This window comes from Rattus norvegicus, chromosome 2, assembly GCF_021556685.1.
Source record: "Rattus norvegicus strain SHRSP/BbbUtx chromosome 2, alternate assembly SHRSP_T2T, whole genome shotgun sequence".
NCBI classification, from domain to species: domain Eukaryota; kingdom Metazoa; phylum Chordata; class Mammalia; order Rodentia; family Muridae; genus Rattus; species Rattus norvegicus.
In genome coordinates, this window is record NC_141535.1 from 24,332,687 (window position 1) to 24,358,330 (window position 25,644).

Below are 25,644 nucleotides of genomic sequence, written 5' to 3' on the forward strand. Positions count from 1 at the left end.
ATTTTGATTGTTCTTTTGGGAGGAGAGGATTACTTGACTACTGTCTTGAAGTATATGTCAGCTTATTATGAGGAGGAGGAGGAGGAGGACTGGTTGCTTTCCCACACTGATGTTCCCCTGACTGCTGTAGCTGATTCTGAGAGGAAAGTATGTCTAGCCAAAGATAAGAAGGAATTTCTTCGCTGGAATCCAGACCAGACATTTTGGCAACTCCCTCTTTGCAGATGTGACTAGATGACATCACAATTCCCACTGTCACCCATGAGCCTGCGAAATTCAAAAGAATGTCACTCTGGTGAACAACTGCTACCAGCGGGGAGAAAAGCTGTTGAATTTGGTGTTGTATTCACCATTGGCTGCACTTAAAAAAAAAGAGCTAGTGAGACTAGACGCAGAGTAGACATCTTGGGCACTGCTGGCAAGTATCATTTCTTACTCTTCTGTTTCACTGGGCTGAGAGGTCATGAAAACTCAGTTAAGTAAAAAGCAACAACTTTCTCTCTCTCTCTCTCTCTCTCTCTCTCTCTCTCTCTCTCTCTCTCCCTCCCTCCCCCGACCCCGGACACACACACACACACACACGCATACACACACACACACACACACATACACACACACCCCATTGCAGGTTACAAGAGATGAGAATGGAATGCTTCCAAAGGATCTGGGATTCGTCATAGCAGTGCATTCTGGACAAGTGGACCCATCTAGTTGTGTGTGGTTACAGACCTTTGTAGGCTGGGACCAGCTCTACAGAGGAAGAAATACTTCTAGCTTTTTCCTAAACAGTCAGAATGTACCAAGCTCTGGGACAAACCCCAGTATAAGAGGGTCCCAAATGACCCTCTGAGCAACCTTAATACATACTTAGTAGGATCGTCTCGGTTTGCAGTTGGTGAAACTGAGGCACAGGGAGATTTAGAGACCTGCGTAAGAGCTGAGGACTGATGGAGCAAGGGTATCCACATTGATGTGGTTCAGCAAATGGAACTATAATTGAATTCCAGAAACATTAGCAAAGTGCCTCCCCCAAAGCCAAGGACAAATTGAAGTAGGAACTGTGGTGCTTGGAAATAGGGACTTGTCTTCTCCAGGGTGTGCCCGGCTTTAGGCACACTGAAAGGGCCTGGGAAGGCACAGGTAATTTGCAAGTTCAGGCACCAGGAGAGGAGGTAGAAATGCATCCGTAACTATAATCTGCCAGAGGTTCCAGGCACCGGGAGGTTGGCCTGAATAACCTGAGGGAAGAGGACACTGGTCTATAAGCTGTACAGAGGAGAGAGACATGATGAAAGTGTATTACTAAAAAATCTGCTGACCGTGGGCTGTTTGTTTCCTCATTGTCAGCAGCACCGAGTCCCTTGGAACTTAAAGCAAGGTAAATCTGCGACTGAAAAGAGGAGGGACTCTTTTTCTCTCGTATGTCCTGCTCCCCCCAATTCTGCTAAATCGGTTTGGATACTAGGACAATGAACTGGAGTCAGAATCTTTAACATCTAAGTGGGCACTGATGTTGTTTTCTGTCCAGTTTTTCTTCTTCCTAAGAATGTCAAAAGCTCTGGTCCGCAGGTAGCAGGCTGGAGTGAGTGTCGGAAACATGTGAAAGGACCCGCATCTTTAGACTCATTCGTTTAGTCAATGCATACTTATTTACTGAGTGCTGCTGGGTACTAGATGCTGTCCTCGATCTCGGGTGCGTGACTGTGAAGAAAAGAACACAGAACAAGGGATGATGAAAGATGTGGGGTTAAGCATATTTTAGGGTGGGGCACTAGGCATCTCTTAGGGACTCCCAGGCAATGTATCTCTGGAATTAACATTGCAGAAGTCTTGAATAATGAGAACAAGCAGAGGGAAAAACATTCCAGGCAAAGGAAACAGCTAGGGCAAAGGCCCTGAGGCTGGAAACTGGGAAAAGGAAGCAGGAACACAGAGTTTGCAGTTAGCCACATTTGGACTTTGAAAAGCACATCTGAAGTAACCCCTGCTTACCTACAATGCTGGGAAAACACCCCAACTCTTAACTTTCTGATGTTCCTTTTTCTTATTATTAATGTTGTTCTTAGTAACTTAAAATTTCCATCTTAAAAATTAATTTTAAAAATTGCTTGGCATATAAACTGCCAGATAACAAGAATGCAGTAACAAAGGTCATCAACAATAAGTAGAAGATATAGGTGACAGGTTTCAGATCACCTTGGCGAGGGCGGTGGTGAGCTTTGGAAATGAAAGGCTGAAAATCACGTACTATTTATTATTTTAATAAATCTGTCTTGACGTCAATGCAATCGAATGTTGCCACATGATAATGGACTCCGCCGTTACCTGAAAGTTGAGGCCAAGCTCTGATGTTTATTTCCAAGACAGGAGACATTGATCCCTTCACTAATAGAGTATTACAAGTTTATTATGCTAAGTAACCAAAGCTGATTTCATTGTTTGATTTGATGGATGCTGGTGCTGTCAGAGTTCAGAATAGTCTGAGTCTCGAAGGCCACTAAGCATGGGTATTTTTTCTCTCCTTAATTAGGAATCCTTGGAATCCATTCTAGGACAAAATCAATAAGAGAAAAACTTTGGGATACTTCGTCTCCAGAATCTTTCTGCGATCTCTCTGGGGATTGGGATTATTCGACCCAAGATTGTTCTCCCTTGAGACCAAAATGAGTCTGAGGCCAGACAGTGTGTGAGTTGGATGGGGCCCCACTGAGCTGGAGAGGCAACAGGAAATGTGATGAGAGGGGAAAAGACAGCTATAACAACAGGAGGAGGAAGTGAAGCCATAAAAACAAGAGAAGGAAGAAAAGTAATCATGAATTACACAAAGGCCAAGAGGAAAGGAAAACCAGACAGAAGCAGACAGCTGAACAACACAAGGAAGGGAAGATCGCAGCCTGCTGACAGAGGTCCAGGGGACCTGGTCTTTGATTTTTCTATTTACCAGTCCCCAGAGGAAGGGCATGTATTGACAGTGATCTGATGAATAAATGGATGGAGAAATATTCAGCTTTCTCTTTTCCTAAATGGAATGTGAATCGAAGGCCGCCATTTTCAAGTTCTATGTACTGTGGGCTGTACAGCCACACAGATGTGAATACTGATCAAAAAGAGGAACAAACAAGATAAAGCGTGGAGAGGAGAGTCAACACTTTCATTTTAGTGAAGGAAGAAATGCATCCCTTGGAAAAAAGAAACAGACAGCTGTCAATCATTTCTCCTCTCAATATCTTAGAGCAAGCCATAGTGTGTTCCTCAAAGTAGTAACAATGAGAAGCAGTGATGTGCCTGCCGCCGAAGGACGAGGCTCCAAGGAGGCAGAGTGACTCAGGATTATTGCCCAATCCGAGGAATAACTTCAAGAGTCCAATCCAGCCCAGCCCACAATACTGAAGCAACAGCTTATGCATCCTGCTCCTACGTGCTTAACCTAACATGAATTCAGAGACACTTGCCCTTCCAGAAGCATATGATACACTATGGACTAAATGTCACAGACAAGGGTGGTTGTCATGGTCTGTGTGACAGATTCCTGACAGATCGTGATAAGGCGACCTGGGTAGAAATCACACTTTCGTCACTTACTAGCATGTGAAAGACTATGACAAAATAATACCTCCCTTCAGGTGGGAGAAGCTCACTTGGCAGAGAACTTGCCTAGCATGCATGAAGCGGTGCTGTTTGAACTGGCTAAGGCATAAACTTGGCAAGAGTGCTGTGTATCCCTGTACTCTCAGCCCTTTGTTGTTAGAATCTATTTCTGGATCAGAAGTTCACCGTTATCCTTGGCTATATATTGAGTCTGGGGCCAGTCTAAGCTATATGAGACACGGTCTCAAATAAAACATGAGCAAACAAATAAAAACCTACCTTAAAGTTGTTAGGAGAAGGAAGCGAACAGGAGGGAGGTGCCTGGCATACCGAAAAGGTTTGACATAATACACGAATTTGCAGGATGGGGCACAAGGATGGAATTTCTTCCATGGTTGAACTGTAGGGTGCTGCTAGCAATTAAATTGCTTTGGCTCACAGAAATAGATGTTTCCAGTGTAGCATATTCCCACTAAAGTTCCTTATTTCCTTCACATTGTATCTATTTTTCAAGAGTTAGAAGGAAAAAAGAAAGAGGAGGAGAAATAACTGAGTGTCAGTGTCATCTGGGACTGGAAGCTGAGATCTGTCAAGGTCCCCATCCTTCTCACATCCTGCGGTAAAGCAAGCCGGCCAGCATTTTCCAGGTCTTCCGAGGTAACACTGTGGCATATATTTCTTTGTGCTACAAGTGACAAACACTTCTTTAAAATCCAACTGTACAACAGAGCTGGCATCTCCTAAAAGGATTTAAGTCTGTGACCAAACCATCTCAACACTGCTAACCCCGTTTAAAAGGATGCAGGATGCAAGGTGAAGCAAAGAGAGGAGTGTAAGAGGAGGTGGAGACCTGGAGTTGACCCTTCCAGAGTGGTGAGGAACAAAGGTCAGGCCTGGGTTCTTCCTTCTCCATGGAGAAGACCCCACTCCTCCCTGGACCAGCTGCTTTCCTCACCACAATGTACTCTCTCTATCTTGCTTCTGGAAATAGGACCAGACTGGCAAGCCACGAGAAATAGAAAGAGCGGATATTGTATTCTCTAATTTCTCGACACTTCAGGAACAAACACAAGATCCAAGATTATTCCAGAAACCAGACTCCTTGTCAAAAACTACCCTTCACGCAGAGACCACAAACAACATGAACTCTAAAACAGTGTTCACTAGTCTAAATGGTGAGTTTCTCCTCAAAGAACCAACAATTCTAAGATTTTAGAGAAGGACAACACAGGAGATGGGAAAAACCCTGAGATGGACATGTATCTTTTCTTACCTATCTTGACTATCTTGACTTTCTTAACCTAGGCTCCTGTAACCATAGCCAGCGTGACTCTGAGAACTGGAAGTAGCTCACAGGGATTTGCCCTGCTTATTGTCTATGTTTTAGCACCAAATGGCAAGGGGCACCTCTGTCCCCACCTCTAGAATTTATGTCAAAGAAATAAGATCCGTGGAATCAGAAAACTTGATGACAATGAATGATACACACTTCGTGTAATAAAGAAACTATATCTGTGTCATCGAAAGGTATAAAGGGATAACTCTGATGCGTGGCAGTCAGAACCCCAGGACACGCACAAATCCTCAGGAGCTGCTGTACTGTGATCCACAAGAGCAACCCAATCAGTTTCAGACGTTTTTTCCTCTCCGAGGCAGGATCCCGTGAAGCACTGGGCTGGATATGTAGTTGAAGATTACCTTGAGCTGCTGATTTTCCTGCCTTGGATTCCTGAGTGCCAGGATTACAGCATTGTTTCGTGTAGTCCTGGGAATCAGAGTTAGGACACCCTGCATGTCTAACACCCATTCTACCCACTGAGCTGCACCCAGAGCTCTTCAGACACTTGTCTGAGAACCCCTCAATATAGTATGCAAGTGCTCTCTATAACTCCAGCAAGTATAAATGTCAAAACAAGACAGTTTAGGATAGGCAAAGGGAAGCAGTTTATTTGTTGTATCTTTGCAGCCCCTGTTCTTCAACTATAACCAAGTAAGTAGGATAGAAGGGTGGAATATTTTGTCACAACCCACATATTTCCATTTCCGACAAAACAGAGCACACTGGAGAGTGTCACAGTCTATCTCCCGATACTGGTGCTTTTGATAGCTATGAGCCTGCAGAGACACACTATTGGCATAACCCTACTAGGTGAAAGATTATTGTGAAGATTTAGGAATGCACTTTAAAAAATACAGTAACATCACTGGGTCAAGAATACTTTTTTTTTTAATTGGAGCTGAGGATTGAACCCGGGACCTTGCCTTTGCTAGGCAAGTGCTCTACCACTGAACTAAATCCCTAACCCCCAAGAATATTCTTCGGCACGCTTCCTATTATATACTCCCAACACTTAATGACAAACTCCAGCTACACTGTAACACTTGGAAATTGTTTTGCAAAATGTGCTAAAGTGTATGAAATTGCCATACATGGTAGTACAGGTTTTAATTAAAATTTTTTTCCCTTCATCTTCAGGCTATCTGTGATGTTTTATATCAGGATAATTTTATTCCAAGTTACTAGATTTTAGATGGCTGCTGATATTAAGAAAAGACCAGGCAAGGGCTGCAGGGATGGCTCAGTGGTTAAGAAAAGGTATTGTTCTTGGAAAGGATCCAAAATCAGTTCCCAGCACCCATGTCAGGCTCAGGACTGCCAATAATCCTGCAGGGGGATCCAACACCCCTGGAATCTATGAGCATTTGCACTTACGTGCAGACTCATATATGTGATTAAAAAGGAAACAAATATTTTTGAAAAGAGGAAGACTAGGTTTTGTTGAGTGGAACTTTTGGAGCTGGTAGATCTGAACTCTGTCTCTCCAAACCCATTGGTCAGTGTTTATGAATATGTGAATTGGAATTTTAAAACTCCAGACAAGAGGTTAAGTAAACAGTCGTTGCCTCAGATTAACAAATGTTAAACCACCATCAGTGTGTGAAACGTTAATTAAAGGCCCTTTTTATCTCATTCTTGTCTAAAGAACTGAATTTTCACAGTGTCAAAGTTGCAGATTCTCTCCTGCAACCCCTCTCAACACCCTGCCCCCACGGCACCTCCTTACTGTGGTCAATGGCATTTGAATACTCAGTGAATCCCAGCCTGCTGGTTGATTGCCCTGAGTGAACTTTCATAAGGTAGTTTGAGTGACAAAAAAAAAACAAACCCAAAATCTCAGCATCTGCTCACTCACATTCTTCTGTGGGATAGTCACTTCTAAGAGAAAGAGGTGTAACTTTATGGTCTGGGAATGCTTGGCCAGGGACATGGGATTCTTTTATTGGAATTAGTTTTGTTTGTTTAGTATCTCAGATCACGCTAACAAACTGTTGTCAGGACTCAGTTTACTCAGTTTAGAAAACAGGTTATAAAAATGTAGTTTACTAAATACTGAGTACTAATGAACACAGAAGTGTTTTGAGATAGAAAAGGATATGAGCACAACTAATTTTTATAAACTGATTTTCTGAAAAAAGAAAAAAAAAGAATAGTGTTGTCTTTTGGAAAAATAGACCTCCCCCCCAATTTCAACTTCATCGTTACAATATTTTAATTTTTCTAAATGAATACTTTCAATATTAATTTTTTAAAAGTTAACATGCTGAGTGTTTTACACAATGTAAATACATTCCCTATCGATTGCGCTTAAATGTAAAGAGGTAGTCTCTTTGTCATATATAGAAATATATGAGACAAGGAAATCCTTCCTGGGGTTCTGTGGGCTGTGAGAATGGAGGCATTATTAACCTTAATGTCTTAGGGGAAACATTGGCATGAGACCATTCTAGAGTCAATGAAAAGGATAAACAGGGATGCCTGTTCTAAAATGATGAAGACTTCCTAGAATAAGATTCAACTTCCAGAAAGAGAAAACGTGCTCAAACCACATAGAATGTGTGTAGGGACCAAATGATTGCCACTGATGTCCTATGTCTGAAATGAGAACGCTTAAAAAATTATCCACAGATGTAAAGGTTCCATTGTGGGTGGCTAAGCTGGTCAGTATTCCCTATTCAAATTCGAGTTTCCTAAAATTAACCAACCACTTATGGGGTTAAAAAAAATCCTTCAAGATGTATTGTGATTCTTTACATTATGAACTTTTGATTTCCCATCTCTCCCTTCTCTTCTCCAAAGTGAGAACAAGACACCTGATCTCCAACCCTGTGTCTGGGATCTCAAATTTGGCTCTGAATATGTGTTTCAAATCTCATTAATTACAATATTGGTCCCAAGAGGAACAGCTGCAAAGAACGCTCTTTGTACTCAAAATAATTTGAACAAGGGCAAGGAAGCATTTTATTTTCGTGTGTAAACATACAGAGAGAAGCAGAACAGGGACGGCTCAGGTAGCCGCTGAGAGTTTTAATGATAATTGATTTGGTTACTTAAGCTTCAAGGTCAGCACATATAGGCACATATTCATATAAAAGTCACTTATATTGGATGCTATCACTCTTGTAGCAGTAACTCTGCCATTAATTTGGCAAGTTCTGAACTAAGACCTTTTAACGTTTTATTCTTTCCAGATACTAAGCCCAAATTTTTCTGAACCTGATGTCTTATTGTGCAGCTCTGTAATTTAGTTTTTAAATATCAGAAAATATGCCATTACCCACAGGACTTTCTAATGTAACAAAGTTGGTGAAAAACAAAGCAACCATATGAACACAGTAATAGCAAATAGCGTCTCCAAGTTTCCTTCTCCCTTTTCTTTTCTCTTTAGCACAGACACATCAGGGCAAACTGCAACTCTGTGGTCCTGTGTTATCAGAACACAACACCTACGACCATACATTGTCATCCTGTTAACGACTGTTGGCCTGGAGGTAGACAGTCAAGTGAACTATAAAGATAACTGAGTGCCTAACAGAAGGAGGGTCACCAAAATAACCTAAACACCTCGATTTAAGATCCGATTGGCCAGCTAAAGTAAGCAGCCCTAGTTATGTGTCGGAATCATTTGGAAGCTAGAATGTGCCAGTGCTTCGGTCCCACTCAAGGCTGATTGGTCATTCGGTAAGCAAAGGAAAACAGAAGAATCTCAACACCAGTTTAAGAATAATGGCTTATTGTTTTGTTTTGTCTTGACAGAACAAAGTTCATTTGGGGTTCAATGGGGATCTTTCTCTTTTCCAAGGTGTAGGAAAAGGGTAAACTCCTTGTTACAAAGAAACACTTGCAAAGTGAAAGTTACTTAGCAATCTCCCTCTCCCTCCCCGCCTCCTGTGCCGCCTCCCCCACCAAATGACCAAGTAGCAGTACACCTGGCCAAAGTGGCTTCCATCTGTATCCCTGACAGCAGGTGGTGACTGTATCTAATTCCATCAATGGGTGTTTGATTTACATTCAATCTGATTGTTTAACTGGTATGACAGTTGAAGAGGAAAGGTTAGGAAATATAGGTCCTGGTGAGGTTAGCTACCTTTGGTAGAAAAAACAAGCCGTTTCTGGCTCGGCTGTGGGCCTAGAAGTTTCAGCAGTTGACAGAGGTCTCCTCTGGACAGTCTTCTGAGCACCATCACACGTGCCACGTTCCATGGGCCGCTTGGGGCCTCAAGATGGTAAACATTTTCTGGGTTAAAGCTAACAGAAGATAACTGGATAACAGCTCCACAAGGCTAACCTTGGAGGTAATGTTTGTGAATGGTAGCAGCTTTATACAATTTGAGCATTTTGAGCAAGTTTCTTCGGAATAGAGGGTTGCTGGTTGGCCCGGTCCCTCTTCTTCCAGTTTGTCACAGACCATGAATGTAATGTTCCAAGCACCAAATCCCTGCAGGTTATTAGAACCAGAAGGGAGAAGGGAGAACAGGCAAGCTGTATGTCAGCCATCATTGTGAGTCGTTTAAAACATAAAGGAAAATTATAGTTTGAAATGGCAAATCATTTCTCTTTGGAATTAATCTGGAATTATACTTACTTCTTTTATTGGCTTAATTATTGTCTATTCTATAGAAATGTATATTTTTAAAAGTCACATTTGCCCGCTATTATTTTTGTCATGCTCATGCCTCCTCGGTTGAACTGTTTCTTCTAATCTCTTTTTCCTTTTTTTTTTTTTTTTATAGTTTACTTCCCACCTTCATTTCCCTTAACAACAGTGGAAGCCCGTCCTGTTCATTTCCCCCAGTCCCCCAGTGTTTGATTGATGTTTAGTTGCCACCCGTTTTCTTTCCCTCTGTTTCACTCACTGCCCTTCCTTAACCTTCTCCTGTTTTATTTCTGTCACTTGCTATCAGAACCCACAAACTCCATTTCTTTCCTTTCCATCCATCTCGGCATCTCCATATGCATTTTTATGATCCTACTGCTAAATGCTTAAAGCTGTGTGCAATCGAAAGGTATGCTTCCTCATTTGAATGTCATTTCCTTTCCTTAACATAACCGTTCCTCCTCCTCCTCCTCTATTCATCCCTTTCTGAGGTCTCCGTGTCCTACCCCAATGGCACCTCTCTTCCCCTGTCACCTCCCATTTGAAGCTCATCTCTTCTCTCAACCCGATTTCTACTCTGATTTTACAGCCAAGGATCTTTAACAAAATAAAGGATGGAGTCTATCAAAAACCAGGTTGCGTGTGTCTTGAGAAACTTTTGCGCATTCACTGAAATGAGATTAGGGACTTGGATCCAAAAATATTCTCGGGGAGTTTTCAGCTTGGGCACAGCTTTGCACACCTTGAGCTCTGGGGCCTATTCTGCTGGGCAAATACAGGGATGTCTTTCAGGGCCCTCTCTGAATCTTTCCAGTCCAAGGGTCAAACCGAAATGACATTGCCCATCCAAACTATTAAAGCAGGCCAAGCAGAGAATACTTGGGCCCCGGGTCTGCGGCAGATCTTTGCAGAGTACTGACAAGGAAGGAGCCAAGGCCTTGGGCCACTACGGTCCCAGGAGTAGGTCTCGTGGCCTCTTTGGGGGTGTGCTCCCCTCTTAGACAGGAGGACGACACTAGGTAGGGTGCTCCTTTGGGATGCAGGGCTTGACTTCAGAGCCGGCGACAGAACCTCGGCGGGCGCCCCAATGGGAGGCAGGCACAGTGCCTCCCGGGGAGAGACGGAGGCTCGCCCAGTCCTTGAGCCAGAAGGTCGAGGGTTCAGAGCGGGCGTCCCCGGCCTGCTGGCCCTCCGGGAACGGGATCGGGGCGACACCCCAGACAGGAGGGATGAGATCAACCGCGGGGAACGGCGCGGGGAGTCTGGCCGGAGAGGAGCGGGAGAGGAGGTTGGCGGGACACCGGTGCCGGGGCCGCGGGTCTGTCTGTGGACTCGCCGGGCGCCCCGAAGTCTGGGGCTGCCGCGACTCCCGTTCCGCAGTCGCTGCCAGGCACTCCAGGCCGCACTTTCCCCTCCTCCCCGCGCCTTCTCTCCAGTGAGGAGCCGGGCGCGGGCGGCGCGGGGGGCGGGGCGGCGGCGGAGGGAACAGCCAGTTGTTTAAAATCCTTCTAGAGCAGTTTCTAATTCCCCCCTAGCGCCCGGTTCGGAGGGGGAGGGGGGAAGGAGAGCGGGAGGGGGGAGCGCGGCGGAGAGGGAAGGAGGGAGGGAGGGAGGGAGGGAGCCGGGGAGGGAGGGAAGGAGGGAGGAGACTGCCGCTTAGGCCGAGCCGCCGCCGCGCGCTCCGGCAGGCCGGAGGGAGGGGAGGCCTGTCAGTCTCGCGCGTTGCCAGGGCGAGGAGGGCGGAGCTCTGGCGTGGGGCGGCCAATGGTGGGGGTGGCTGCGTGGGTCGCCATGGGGACGGGGCTGTTCCCGGGGAGGCTGTGATGGGTTGACAGGTGCGTGACAGTGGGAGCTGCTCTCGGCACAAGCATGTACGGCAAAGGCAAGAGTAACAGCAGCGCCGTCCCGTCCGACAGCCAGGCCCGGGAGAAGTGAGTGTCTCCGCGCCGCAGCCACCTCCGCCTTCGCACGCGCGCACACTCGCGCACGCACTCGCACTCTCCGGGAACCGCAGCCACACGGCCGCCCCACCGGGGGGAGCCGGGGGTGGGTTGCAGGGGGAGGCGCGGGGCGGGGGCGCGCGGCTCGGGGGAGCGGCCGCCTCCACGGGGGAGCCCCCAGGGCGGGTGGCCGCGGGCAGCCGGCGGCGGGAGGGACGCGCGTGGCGGGCGAGGGACGGCGGCGGCGGGGATGGAAACTTGTTTGGGTGGTTGAGGGGAACCACCCGCGGCTTCACCTCCTCGCAAAGTAACTTTGGAGCTGTGGTCCAGGACGGCCGGGCCGCGGCGCGCGGCGGGCCTGGGGGGCGCGGGCTGCGGGGCGCTGGGGTCCGGCGGGGCCGCGAGCGTGGAGAGGGGAGAGGGCGGCGGGCCGGGAGGGCGGAAGCGGGGCCCCACGGGGCGCGGAGGGCAAGTGCGGGCGTGGGCCGGGCGGGCGCAGAGACGCGGGTCCGCGGGTTCTCCCAGCGCAGGCCGAGCAGGCGGCCGGGCGGGCAGGCGGGCGGGCCCGGGGTGGCGGGGGAAGTTTGGGAGTGGGAGTGCCGAGTTCCCGGAGGGAGAGTGTGTGCTGGCCCGCGCGGGGTCGGCCGCGAGAGCTTGGCGCTCCTGTCTCTCGCCACACACCGGCTCAGCGGCGGCCCCAGAACTTTTTGAGACTTGCCGTGTCCCCGGGGGTGGTGGCCGCGGGCGCGGAGGGCAGGTCCCGTGGGCCGTGGCGGCGCCGCCGCGAGGAGGGCTGCCCCCGGCGTGGACCCGGCGCTGGTCGGCGAGGGGGCTGCGGAAGGGATGCTGGGCGCAAGCCGCTCGCCTGGGTCGTGGGGGATACAGGTGGTAACTTCGGTGGGAACCGGGAGTACGTTGGAGAACCCGGGTGCCAGGGTCGCGGCACGCTGCGGAGCAGGCTAGTTGGCTGCTATTCTTGTGTACTTGTAACGGCGATTTGGTTGTTACTAAAATGAGAGCGAATAGCGACTGTGACACCGAGGAAGAGCCCTCCCCCCCCCCTTCCTATGTGCAGATGTTCAGACTGATTCCCTGTAGCTGGGTCTGCTGTGAGGGTCAAGCTTATCCTTGTCATTGAACACACTGTCTTGCTAAGGGGGCTCAGGCTGGGGGAGAGCAAGTCCTTCTCAGAGGTACTCTGGGTCTCTTGCATACAAAAACAGCTTGGTAAATAAATGTGTAGGCTACCGAGTTTCCCCCCTTGCTTTGGGCAGTTAGTCATACCTTTGAAAGTTTGTTGTGCCCCAGGGAGGGGAACATGTTCTAATCTTCCTGTTGGCAGCCATACATACACAATTCCCTTAGGATTTAGAGGTGGCAGGCCTTGATGTTGGAAAACAAAACACAACAACAACAAAATTAATGGAGAGATGCCATTGGTCCCCTCATATCTTAAATATCTTGCTGTGACAAGGAATATAAAAAAACATACAGTGTTTTATTGCCTGGTTAAGAAACTAGTTACTGGACTTGGAGTTCTAAAATATTACTGTGTACTTATTAATCATTTGGCTGTAATATATCTGATACAAACATCTGGAGGAGGATGCTTTAACGATTATAAAATACCTGAATTTCACATTTTGAGGATCGAAAGGAATTGGGATGCCTTGAAAACAGAATCTTGTCGTGGGTTCATTGAATTTGGTATTAATTTGGGTTTTAGCTGGACTCCCATGAATAGCTGATACTTAGCCCAGTCGATTCTATAGTCTCATGACTTAAAAAATAATAAATTTCAGTGAGGAGACAACAAGGAAGTTAGATTTGGTACGTTTTGGTCCTTTCCAGCTCTAATTCTGATTTTGTCACAAAAACAAGCAATTGCCTTTTTTACTCTCATCTGCCAAACTGAACACCAAGTAGCATCCACTCTTAGAAGCAAAGTAATGAGGGCCCTGCTAGATGGTGCTGTTTGATTTAAATATATTTCTCCCATTTACTACAATTGGCAGTCGAGTTCTTAACTCGCTTTGCCTTTCGGACTAGACAGGTGAAGAGACCACTTGAATTGACAGTGGCTGTTCGGAGTTCATCGTTTCTGCATTAATTCCTAGCAATCTAAGACAAACATTGGAGAACACCCTATTTTTATAGAATCAGTGCTGTTCGGCTCGGAGAGTTGATCTGATCACTATTGTTTCTGTTTACTGATATCCGTGTACTGATTGCAGAAGATAGGAAACAAAGTTGCCATTAAAGGTATGGCAGCAGAGTTTTGTTTTTCATTTTGAAGGAGGCAGATTTTAAGAGTTATCCGAGGGATAAATAATTCTCTAGTGAGCAACTTAAGACTGTCCCAGTCTTTAAAATCACAAATAGATTATATTTTAGTAGTAACTATGAGTGCATTTTTGTAAAACAGTTCTGTGAGTGATGGCAAAGAAGTCAGCATGTTAGCTTTATAGGTGAGTGTATTTTCTCACAGCTTCACGGGGAAGAACTGGCAATCACTTACCTGCGTTAAGTCCTTGCTTTGTCTTGCAGTAAGAACTCACTATATAAAGTATTTGAAATTAATTCGTGGCTTGTAAAATTTCTAAGATTTTGTTTTGTGGTTCTGAACATAAAAATTGGCTAGGGTCAGGTTAATTGTGTATTTTGTTGTTTTACAAAACAAACAGGTTAAGCCTGCTCAGAGGTTTGCTAAAGGTTTAATTAGAGAGAGTGATTGAACAACCCTGGAGGAAGGTGGGCTGTTTGCATAGAAATTTTAATTCTGATCCTGTTAGCTTATCACCACTGGCTTTAGTACTTTCCTTATAGCACTGATCAAAACAGTAATTAAATAATTGTGTGTATTTTTTTTTTTTTGAGTAGGGAACAGTACTTTTTATTTCTTCTCTTAAGCTTTTTTTTTTTTTTTTTTTTTTTTGACATTAAGAACCCTGTCTTCTAATACTGGAAGTTCCAAAGTTCCAATTTTTTGGTGATGGCTATGTCATACTCAAAGGAATCTATCCAATGTGAAAAGTTCTCACTGTAAGGACATACAAGGTTGAGTTGTATATTCTTTATCGTGGTTTTATTTAAAAAAGAAAAAAAAAATCGGAACAAGAATCCAGCAGAAGGAAATGGTGTGTTTTGCCACAGTGTACACATACCATCACTGTGTGGAGAGCCTCGTGTTCATTTTCTCTTTATTCCTACTTCTTCTTGTTCTCCCAATAATTCTGGTAGGTGGTTTCTTCCTTCTCCATTTACTAACAAGACAGAACCCCTGTCTGATTAAGTGACTACCCAGGAATGAAAGCTGTGCTTTACACGAAGGTTTCTCCAACTTTGGAACTTGTCATTGAAACTGAAAGATACACTAGACCAGGTTACCTTCTCTGTCTAGGATAGAGTGTCCCTGATTTAGGGACCAATATTACATAATCAGATAGAACAGCATCAAGATTTGGTCAGCTCTGTAGTGTCGACCATTGCTATATCCCTGTGCCTACGACTCTCCATATTGGCGGGTTGCAAGGCTGTATGTGGTGTGGGACAAGGCACAGAAAACTTAAGAGATGGAAGTTAGAATCCTAAAATAAGGAAGAATCCTTGTCTCTTGAGACTTCCCGTTTTGTTTGCTTGCACTGACAATTTTAAATTAAGTTTAATAGTTGTGAAGCAGCTTCTGTATGAAATAAATGTTGTGTTTAATGTTAAACCACACAATCAAAGAAATAGTGATAAGCCAGTAAACACTGCTACATTTATTTAATTAATTAGTTAATTAATTAATTAATTTATTTTCTGAGGTAGGGTCTCATGTAGCCAAGACAAGCCTGAGACTCCCTGTGAAGCAAGGCTGGCCTTCAGCTTTCACCCTCCTGCCTCCCATTCACAAGGACTGGATCATGGGCGTGTATCACCACACCCATTTTATGTGGTGCTGGGCAGGCTCCCCACCAACCTCAGCTTCTAACTTGTTAGCGCTTTGTTGTGATACTGAAAGAAGAACCACTAGGAATTGAAGATGGGCACGAGAGCCACCTAGTAAGCAGTGACATATCAAGAAGTTACTAAACACAGAAGCCGAACTATAACATGGGGCACTGAAAAGTAATTTTAATATTTAGATGTTGGTTCTTACAGTTGAAAGTTCCAAAATGGAGTTTGCTATGCTCCCCTTCTAAGTGGCTACAATCTGAAGAATATTTAAATGCTGCTGGGTATGAGTTTTTAGGGCTCAGTATCTGCTGCCCACCACCTTGTTCTCTCTCTCATTAATAAAACATCCTACCAAGCAAAAAGTATGTCTTTCTTTTTTTCTGAAAGAAATAAGGCAGGTGAAGTAATACAGATCTTGTTAGAATCTTGTTTGATGAACAGTTGATACAGTTTAAGATTTCTAGTTTATTCTCTGAGGGAGAGAGGCCCTGAGAGTCAAATTCCTGGCCTTGTGCAGGCAAAGCAGGTGGTCTTCACTGCTAACATCCCAGCCCACAGGATTTCTAAGGCTGATGAGAGAGCTTTATAGGAACAAAAGATACCAACTCTCCTCCCAATTTCCAGGACCTTTTCTCTAAAATATAAAGTAATTTGGATCTGAAATGTCATTTTAGCTGTGATTTTTTTTTCTTTTTGATTGATGTCTTTTATTTTAGGAAAAGAATAAAATAAAAGCCCTTGTTTTTGTTTTTTTTTAAAGGAATGAATCTAAAGAAAGAAATTGAGAATAGTGAGTTACAAGATCTCACCACATAACTCTGACTGGCTTGGAACTTCCTAGGTAGACCAGGCTGGCCTCAAACTCACAGAGATCCGCCTGCCTGTGCCCCAACATGCTAGGATTAAAGGTGTGGGCCACTAAGTCTGGCAAATTTTAGTATTTTATGACGAGATTTATTGTAATTTTTAAAAACTATTATATAAAATATTATAAACTATCAAAAATGTAAAAGGTCTATTTTTATACTTTCAAAGCTACTTTGCTCATAAAAACAAATCAGGATGAAAAGAAAGATCATTAAATTTTAGTGTATAGTAGTACAAATGTGGCTTCCCTCTCCAGTTGCTACTAAAGGACAGAATTGTATTGTTTAAAATTAGAGCATGTTCTGGAGCAGGGGCTGGATGCCCTGGTGGAGACTGACCTGTAGCTTTCCAGTCCCAAGTAAAGTTTGAATTTAGAATCATCTAAGAAGCTTGGAGAGCTTAACTATATATTAGTGTTGGAACACAAGATTAGGACCCCACTTATAGTTTTCGAATTTTGAAAGTATTTTGAGGCATATGCGACTTTATAACACACATAGCTGTAATTGCGTTTTGGCATACAGGGAATGTTATCTACTACTGTGCTAGCATTAACATTGTTTACTAACTGTTAATCCTTGGTAAACTTATGCTAAAAGTTTAAATTTATTAAGAACATATTTTTAAAAAATGGACTTAAAACAACTTTGGGATAATGGAATAATATGTATTTTTAATTTTGGAAAATAATTTTAAATAAAAATTAATTGAAAATATTCACATTTTTAAGAATGTTTATCAGATTTTGTGTACATTTTATATAAATACTTATCTTGTGTAAGACATAATGGAATGAGAGGGAGTTACTTGAGTACTACACTGAAACCACACACACACACACTAGAAAGGCAGTGCAGGGTAAAGACAGTAGCCCACCATGGTCTCTTAGCAGAAGCTGTTCTTACCTTCCCAAGCTGTTGGTCATACCCATTGTGTGACAGTTCTGCAAAGCAGGCTCAGTGGGCCACAAAGCAAGGAGAGCTTTTTCATGAAGGTTTTAGATTCAGTGTAGGCTCTGATGGATGAGTGATTTTTGTCAGAGTTAATAGCTAAAAAAATTCCCAATAGTGAGACATTCATAGTTTCAGATAGTTACAAGAGTAGAAATGTATCTGAACTAACCAAAGCAGGCCCGATACAGTGTCTGTCTGGGTATCATCTGTCTCAAACTGTTTCTGTATCATCTGTAGTTAGTCTTCCTGGTCCTTCCCCTTTTAAAAGAGAAACATCAGATGACAGAATTTTCTGGTAATAATTCTCGTATTTTCCTTTAAGAACTCTGATGATTGTATTTCATCCAGGATTCCTACCAGCCAATGATGAGCCTTCTTGAGATTGCCACAGTTGAGTTATAGCGAGCTTGAACCAATGATCTGGCAGGGTCTTATTTTTATATCTGCATTAACTTTATAGGCATGCCATATTAAAGTTAAGTGTTGTTTAAACTGTAGAAACCAAAGCACAGCATTTTGTCATTTGTCTTCCTAATTTTAATTTGTAAGTCGTAGCTATTGAAAAGTGTAGTTTTAATCACTAATAGTTTCAATTTTAACTCATTGTAAAATCAAGTCACATTAAAATACTAATTGAAGGAAGACAAGAATAGAAGGGGGCAAGTTGTTGATGTTAGAAGAGTTAAGAGCTGGTGCCCAAACAAGCGAACCTCTGAAACTTCAGCTGCTTTTGGGAAGGACTGGATACTTGCCCTCTGCTCCGTGTACCATCTTCAAATCTGAGATTAGGAAAACCTAAAGCTACTTTATGGATGGCCGAAATCTAAGTAAATGAGTAACTGTGTTGTAAGTTATTTTACATAGAAATTAAAACGAATGCTTTTTGAGAAAGTACAAATACAGACCACATGCAGTTTTGTCGTAGATAATTACTGCTTAATAGTAACAAAACCAGCGACGCTCTGACTTGAGTGTTTTGTTACATTTGGCCTTTCTGTCATTTAACCCACTGAAAATCCCACAGGCAGTAGGTGCTATGTCTTAATGAAACAAAAGAAACGGAAGTGTTTACAATGTTTTTATCTTTATCAAAACAAGGCATAGAAAATGGCTTAATTAATCTGGTTTAAAAATCAGTCCCACGTCCTGCAGCATCTGAAGTAGTAATTCAGAGTCGACGGAGTAAATCAGGAACAGGACAGTGCAGGATCAGATTGTCTGCCTTCCCTCTTGCATCGTCATGGATGCAAGAGGGCCGGTACAGGTGCCTGGCGTCACTTCTTGTAGAAAGTACATAGCGGTGAATTGAATGCCTTATGAGAAAATGAAAACATTTCCTCTGAACCGATTGCTAATGAAGATAATACTCTGCTGTGGCACACCCTGAGCTGGACCCCTCACTCCATTACCTAAACACAGCTAGGAGCAATCACGACGAGGCCATAGAGAGGATCCAGTGAGGGTTGCTCTCATGGGTTGGTAAAGAGTGCTGGAAAAATGTGCACTAATAAAAGTAAGTAAACAAATGTATTAGGTAAAGTTTTGGACAGTTATTTTGGCAATAAAGTAATAAAACATGGGGCTGTGATAGAGACAGGGAAGCTATATTAAATTAGAAGTCACAGAGGAGGCTTCTTGGAGAAGAAGAGATTTAGACAGAGATCCGAGTAATTAATACTAAACAGAGCAGGTAGGACAGGAGGATTTCAGGCAGATCTGAACTACCATCGAGGAGAGGTCTTGGCATAATTGTTTAAGGACGTGTAAGGTATGAAGGTCAGAGGGGAAAGTGTACTGAACTGGTTTGTGAATCCCGTTGGTATACAGTCTTCTTAGCTTGAGGGGTAAGTGTCTTTAATCTCCCAAGCACTAAGGGTGTAGTTGTTCCTAAGGAAAACACTAATGCTTTTATAATGATGTCGCTTTTAGAGAGGAAGAGCTAAGGTTGGGGTTGGAAATAAATCAGTCTTTAACTTTCTTGCCATGAAGACCCGAGTTAAGCCCTGAGTCCTCGTGTAAAAAGCTGGCTATGGTAGTAAGCTTGTAATCCCAGGGCCGAGAGGCAGGGGTGGGTCTTTGGGCTCTTTGCCCAGCCCACCTAGTCTACTCAGTGAGCTACAGGGCACTGAGCAACCCTGCCTCAGAAGGTAGATGGCACCTCCCAAGTTTGTCCTCCGACTGCCACATTCGTGTGACTACACACTCATACACACACATAGCATCAACACATACCCAAGAAGACGTAAGTTAATGAACACTTGGGGCTGATGGGCTAACATCAGATGGTACAGTTGGTACAGTCACTTCTAAACTCCCAGAGAAGTTCAGATGATTTTGTAGCAGCCCTTATTGACCATTTTTGGTTCAGAGTTAATTCTGTGTGTTCTGAATGTTTGACTTCAAGGTTGGTTCTCCTTTCACTAGACATTAGCTGTTCCTTTGAATGGGAGATGAATGAAGGTTTACCTATCAGTTCGATTCAATAGAGAATCATAGATCAGATGTTATATTTATCGGTACTTTGGTTAAAAGAAAAATAACGTTGTTAAAACATGTTAAGCACAATTTATGCAATTATATAATGCCAGAAGTGCTGTGTCATGAATAAAATGAACAATCTGATTTAATTTTTTATTTTAAAAATAGTTTTACATATAATATATTTTGGTCATTTTTTTTTTCATCCCTTAACTCCTCCAGATCATCCCTACCTCTCTATCCACCCAATTTTATGTTTTCTCTCTCAGAAAGCGAAACAGCGAAAACTCTGAAGCTCTAAACAAACAAAAACCAGTAAGACAAAGAATACAAAACAAAAGCACACACACACCAAATACAGAGTCCATCCAAATACTCTTGGGCGTGCGGCCTGCCTTGGGCTGTGGTTAAAATATACCCAGTGACACACTATTGGAGAAAACTGACTTTCCCCTTTGCCAGTGGGTAGCAGTTCCACATAATTTCCTGGTTAGGGGTGGGCTCTGTATCTACTTCTCCTTTATATGTCTGGGTTGAACTTGTACAGGCCTTGTGCACGCTGTCTCAGTCTTTGAGTTTGTGTGTATCAGTCCTGTTTCTGGAAGGGGCTATTTCTTCAGTGTTACCACCTCTTGCTCTTATATTTTTTTCTGCCTCCTCTTCTGCATCGTTCCCTGAGTTTTGAGAGCTTGGTACAGATATCCCATTGGGAGCTAACTAGTCCAGAGTCTCCCACTCTGCACATTGTGCAGTTGTGGGTCTCTGTGTTCATTACTGCCTACTACAAGTCAGTTTCACTGACAAGGGTTGACTGACGCGCTGATCTATGGTGTAGCAGTATGCCATTGGTTATTTATTATTTCTTGTAGTTCCTTTAGGAGAATTAGATCATTAGCTGGTCCCATAGGTCTATGGCCTACATAGTCTCGGTCTCAGGTTTTTTTTTTTTTTTTTTTTTTTGCTATTTTAGCAGTATTTATTACATGTGGGTTGGGTCTTAAGTGCAGTCAGAAGGTGGTAGTAACTCCTGTAACATTTGTGCCTGTTATATCAGCCAATCTTGCAGGCAGGTCTTTGTCAAGGGTGGCAGGGTTTGCAACTGTGTGGTACTTATGTTACCTTTCTCAGCTGGTGGCTTACAAGTATCTCCTAGCACCATGGATACTAGAGGTGAAGCTAACTAGAGAAAGAGGCATCATTGAGCACTAGTTCAATTCTCCATTCCCTATGATATAAGTAACTGGTGTCTTGAGCACCAGGGTCTTACTGTCAGGCTATAGAGGGTCACTAGTAGCCTTGGTAAATAGCCTGTGACATTTGGGAACCCGAAAGTCCAACTTTTAGTTCTTGTGGTGTTCTTATTATATAAGTGGACCAGTGGATGTGGGATTCAGGGTAGTTTTGACCTTGTATGTTTTTGTTTTATGAGATAGGGCACTGCCACGTGGCTCAGGCTAGACTTGAACTCGTGTCTTTCCTGCCTCAGTGTCTCAAATTCAGGAATTGTAGGTGTGCATACTGTGTCTGCTTAGTTTGGATTTCTAATTTATGAAGGCATAGACAATTTTAATCAGTGAACTTTTACCCATTCATTTGTTTGTTTGTATCTGGGGAGTTAAACTAGAAGTAGGGAAAGGAAGTTCTTCTCGCCCCGCTGTGTGCTCTGCTAGTTTTTAAGGGGAATGAAGATTAGTTGTGTTTAGTGTTTGGATTCAAGCCAAGGTTACCTGGCCCTTTGCAGTTAGGCATAGAGTCAGGTGGCAGGAGAGTGTGGTGGAGAAGGTTCTTTATCTTAGGATAGGAAATAGAGATGGCTTGGAGACTATAACTTCTAAGGCACATTCAAGGGGCCTCTTTCTCTAGTCGGTTCTACCTCCTAAAGTTTCTAGAATCACTTGGAACAGTACCATCAGCTGCTGACCAACTGTTCAACGCACAAGTCTGGAAACATTTTCTGATCAAAATATAACACGTACCTCTCTCTAAAAAAAATAAGGGAGAGGCTTTCAATATAAATGATGGCCATTCTCTTTTCCTATGGTAAAATATGTATAACAAAGTCTACCATTTTAACTAGTTTCTGGTGTGCAGCCGCAGTGCCTGCCATCAGTCATCTACGTGGTGCTGGTTCACCTGATTTCCAGGGCTTTTCATCTGCTTCCCACTCCCCTTTCCTCCCAGCATCTGGCAACCACATATACTTTTCTGCTTTTTGAATTTGACTATTCTAGGAGCCTCAGTAAATGGAATCAAACAGTATTTTTATCTGGATTCTTTCTTGCTTAATCCTCATGGTAACTCATAAAGTAAACATATTTTTTGATTTTAAACTGGGGAAACTGAATCTCAGGGAGTGTTTATGTGCTATCCAAGGACACTCAGTGAACTGTGTAGCCTGTATCCAAACTCTGTTGCTCATTTTAACCACTTTTACTCTTTGTGTTTCTTTGTTTGATCCAGGAGGGAAAAAAATGTGAGTAGAGTGGGGGTGGGGTAGGAAGTGGGAGAATGCTTTAGCTGTTCTGTTGGCAACACATCCACCATGTTTAGTTGGAATGGGACCTAACAGGGGAGCTTAAAGAAAGATTAGAAGCAATTTGCACCTGCTCAAAGGGTGGATAGAATCATCTGAGCCACAGACCTGCTCCACTCCTTTAGTAGTGTCTGAGGCTTAACAATTTCGATAGAAATGCTTACAAAAGAGGAAGATACTTACTAGCAGCTCAGGCTTCATTCTTCTGTAAGTAGTAACAAATTAACTGTTATAAGTTACTTTACTTGGTAGACTTTGGAGTCAGAATAAATAGAAGATAATCACTAGAAAAAAATCGATAATTATGAGTTTCCTTTATCTATTGTCTTTCCCAGTGAACATATACCCTATTTGTATGTTTATTTTTGAACAAGCGCTATTGGAAAGTTCCATGTGGTCCAGAAGTACTACAGCCATATTGAGTCTGCCACCAGTCATCTGGAAATGACTGCTAGAAAAATATGAAACAATTTCTTTGTTTGTTTTTTCATTATATACTATTTGTTGGCCATGACTAGATTAAAATCCGAGATGATTACACTGTATCATAGCATTAAAAGCAAGGGCTGTTAATAGGAAGCTATTACAGTGTTTTAAAAAGCATTTTAAAGCCTGAATTAAACTTAGTGATTGATATTATTATTCTTTCATTTAAAATTGTCATGGAAAAACATGTCTGAGCTGCTTGCCATAAAATACCCATCACATAAATACACACATGAAGTGCACACTGCCTTTTGGGACAGCCTTGCTGGTTCATTTTGACTTCAGATTGTGTTGGGTAAGTTATGTGAGCTGGACTGGAGAGCCAAGAAGCTGAGGAGAAAGCAAGTTTTTCCTGAAACATTAAATATGTTGCTGGAGCTCTTTATCGCCTACCACCACTGATAAGAGAGCTGATAACACAGCAAGTGCCGTAACAATGATACCAGCTGACAAGTCATTAGAGTTAGGTCCCCAACAGGATGGATTCTTCAAAGGGGTACTGCAAAGCGTTTAATGAAGATATGTGCAAAATTAAACCCATGCATGGGAACGCCAAGTGATTAGCAAGGAGAGTTTTGACACTCCTAGGTCTGAAGGATCATTCAGAACAGTTAATCAGAATCTGGTGGGAGCTACCGTTGCTGGAGAAAGGCCAGTCTCTGGAGCTATGGTTTGAAAAGGATCACTGCCACTGTCAGCTCTGCTTAGAGGCCTAGCAGGGAGGAGCCACCTTCTGCTGCTGCTACTGCTCATCTCTGGAGCCAGAGTCAAGGAATTTGGTGACATGTAGTCCTTGGAGATAAGCTCCCCAGGTCTGCGGAATGATGGAAACCTGAGAGTGATCTGAGGAGACGTAGGGAGCAGCTAGCATAGTGTTCAGTCTCTATTATATTTTTAACTCTAGAGAAAACCTTTCAGTTCTTAAGGGAAGAGCCTCAAAAGCCAATTTCACAAAAATAGCATTTAAAATTAGCTTAAAAATGTCTGAGTATATAATTTTATGTGTACTGTGATGATGGGGATTATATTAATCTTGCTTTCTATTATCTCTTTATCCATTAAAAAAACAGCCAACATAAACTGTGCTGTGTTATGTGTCAGTGTCAGTTGAGACTTCTAAGTCAGCTCAGTTTAGTCATCTCTGTCCACCTCAGCCTTCGCAGGGCTCGCTGTCCCCACCTACCTCCCTGGTAGCAAGAGCTCTAATGTGTAAGCAGACTGTTTTAGGAGGCTTCTGAGAGAAGATACTACGTTCTAGAGAGTAAGGATAGTTAGTTGGGGATGGTCAGTTAAAGAACATTCTAGAAGAAGCATGTACACAAACACGAAGACATTAAAGAGAAATGGTATACAGTCTTAGTTGATGTGTTCCAGGACCCCCATGGCTCCTGTGTGGACGTTCAAGTCCTTTCCATGATGGGGTATACTGTGTGCATGCAGTGTCCCCAGGTGCCTTCAGTCTTCTTTAGATTACTCATCTAGTGCAGTGTGAATAATGTTTAGGTCGCTGCAGATGTAGTATTTTCTGAGTGTTGTCAGTGTGAAGTTGAACTGTAAATACAGAAGGGCCAAATGTTTTGGTAGACTGCTGTGAATTTGGTGTAAAGTTGGTAGATGATATGTGTGGCAAGTTAAACTATTTTGGTTGTAACCTTGAGTGACAGCTTGATTTATGAGATGAGGATTTTAAGCAGAACAGTTACATCATGAGATGCATACGGAATAATGATTTTGTAAGTAATATGGGGATCAGGGTAAGGGGCATCTGTCTCAGGGAGCTTTCGTAAGTGAACTGCAGTGACAACACAACTTTATGTGGTCTCTCTCTCTCTCTCTCTCTTTGGACTAATATAGTAGAGGTTTCAGGGTATAGAACACACTAGACTCAGGGTTCAATGTAAAGGAAATAGAATTTTAAGATGGCTACCGTGTTTCATGCAGACGTGGAAGGAGGCACAGGAAGAAGGTGGGAAAGTGTAAGGAGGAGGATGCCCAGATGGAAACGCCGTTCATGTCTAGAGATGGAAACGCCGTTCATGTCTAGAGATGGAAACGCCGTTCATGTCTAGAGAAGGAGCCCCGGGGGGGGGGGGACTAGTTAGTAGGACTGTGAGTTCAGAGGGTGAATCTAGGCTGGAGACACTGGAATAGAGAAGGGGTTGGGGCAAAGATGTACATTTAGAAGCATGCAGTGCTCACATTTCGAGCACATTTCCAGGCCTTCTGGGAGTTGCTCTCGTGTTGCTGATGAAAGGACCAAGGCTTAGTAAGCTTGGTAGTCTTGTAACCAGACTTGTGAGAGCCACACTCTGTGCCCAGGGTTAGCGTGTTCACTCAATACTGTCATGGAGGTGTGAGATTCAGACATGTGCACTTGCCCTTAGTGCATAGCTTGGTGACCAAGGGAACATGCGACATGTGACAAGCACCCACATGAAGAAGAAGACTGAAGCATCCTATGTTTCTACCTTACCTGACTACCAGTGGAGGTTAGTTGAGAGCTTCTCTACAGCCCAGATTGTCCTGTTATGTGTTTGAAGATGAAGCTAGAAGGAAGTGCGGTCTTGGAAATGTGGGGGGAGGTGAGGAGACTGAAGGACGTAAGCCTGGAGATGTGGGGGAAGGGGAGGAGACTGAAGGACATAAGCCTGGGGAACATGTGAGATGGAAGACCAGCAAACAGAAATGAGGGGACCTCAGAAGGCATCGGGTCAAGAAGGAGAGTGTCCAGAGGGGAGGTTAACTTGGACAGGCCCAGAAGAGAATACGAAGTTAACCAGAGCTGGAGTTTAAAATGATGATTCCTCCTGTGACCTGAGAGAAACACTCCAGCTGAGTGAGCTCAAGGGTGCCTTGGAGATTGTTGTTTTGTTTGATTGTTGGTTTTAACAGACTCTCACTATGTACATGTAGCCCTGGCTGGC

General features: G+C 43.6%; 1 protein-coding gene across 52 annotated transcripts in view; it reads left to right on the plus strand.

Moving 5' to 3' along the window:
* Nucleotides 1-10,405: 10,405 nt before the first annotated feature.
* Ssbp2 (single-stranded DNA binding protein 2) overlaps nt 10,406-25,644 on the plus strand; it is a 282,626-nt gene continuing 267,387 nt past the window's right edge. For 21 of the 52 annotated variants that reach the window (XM_087625648.1, XM_087625637.1, XM_087625571.1 and 18 more), the window contains exon 1: nt 11,326-11,455. Coding sequence is in view for 32 of the 52 variants with exons in the window: in XM_087625490.1 (XP_087481616.1) it covers nt 11,394-11,455 (62 nt within the window). In the remaining 20 variants the exon portion in view is untranslated. 52 annotated transcript variants of the gene reach the window in all.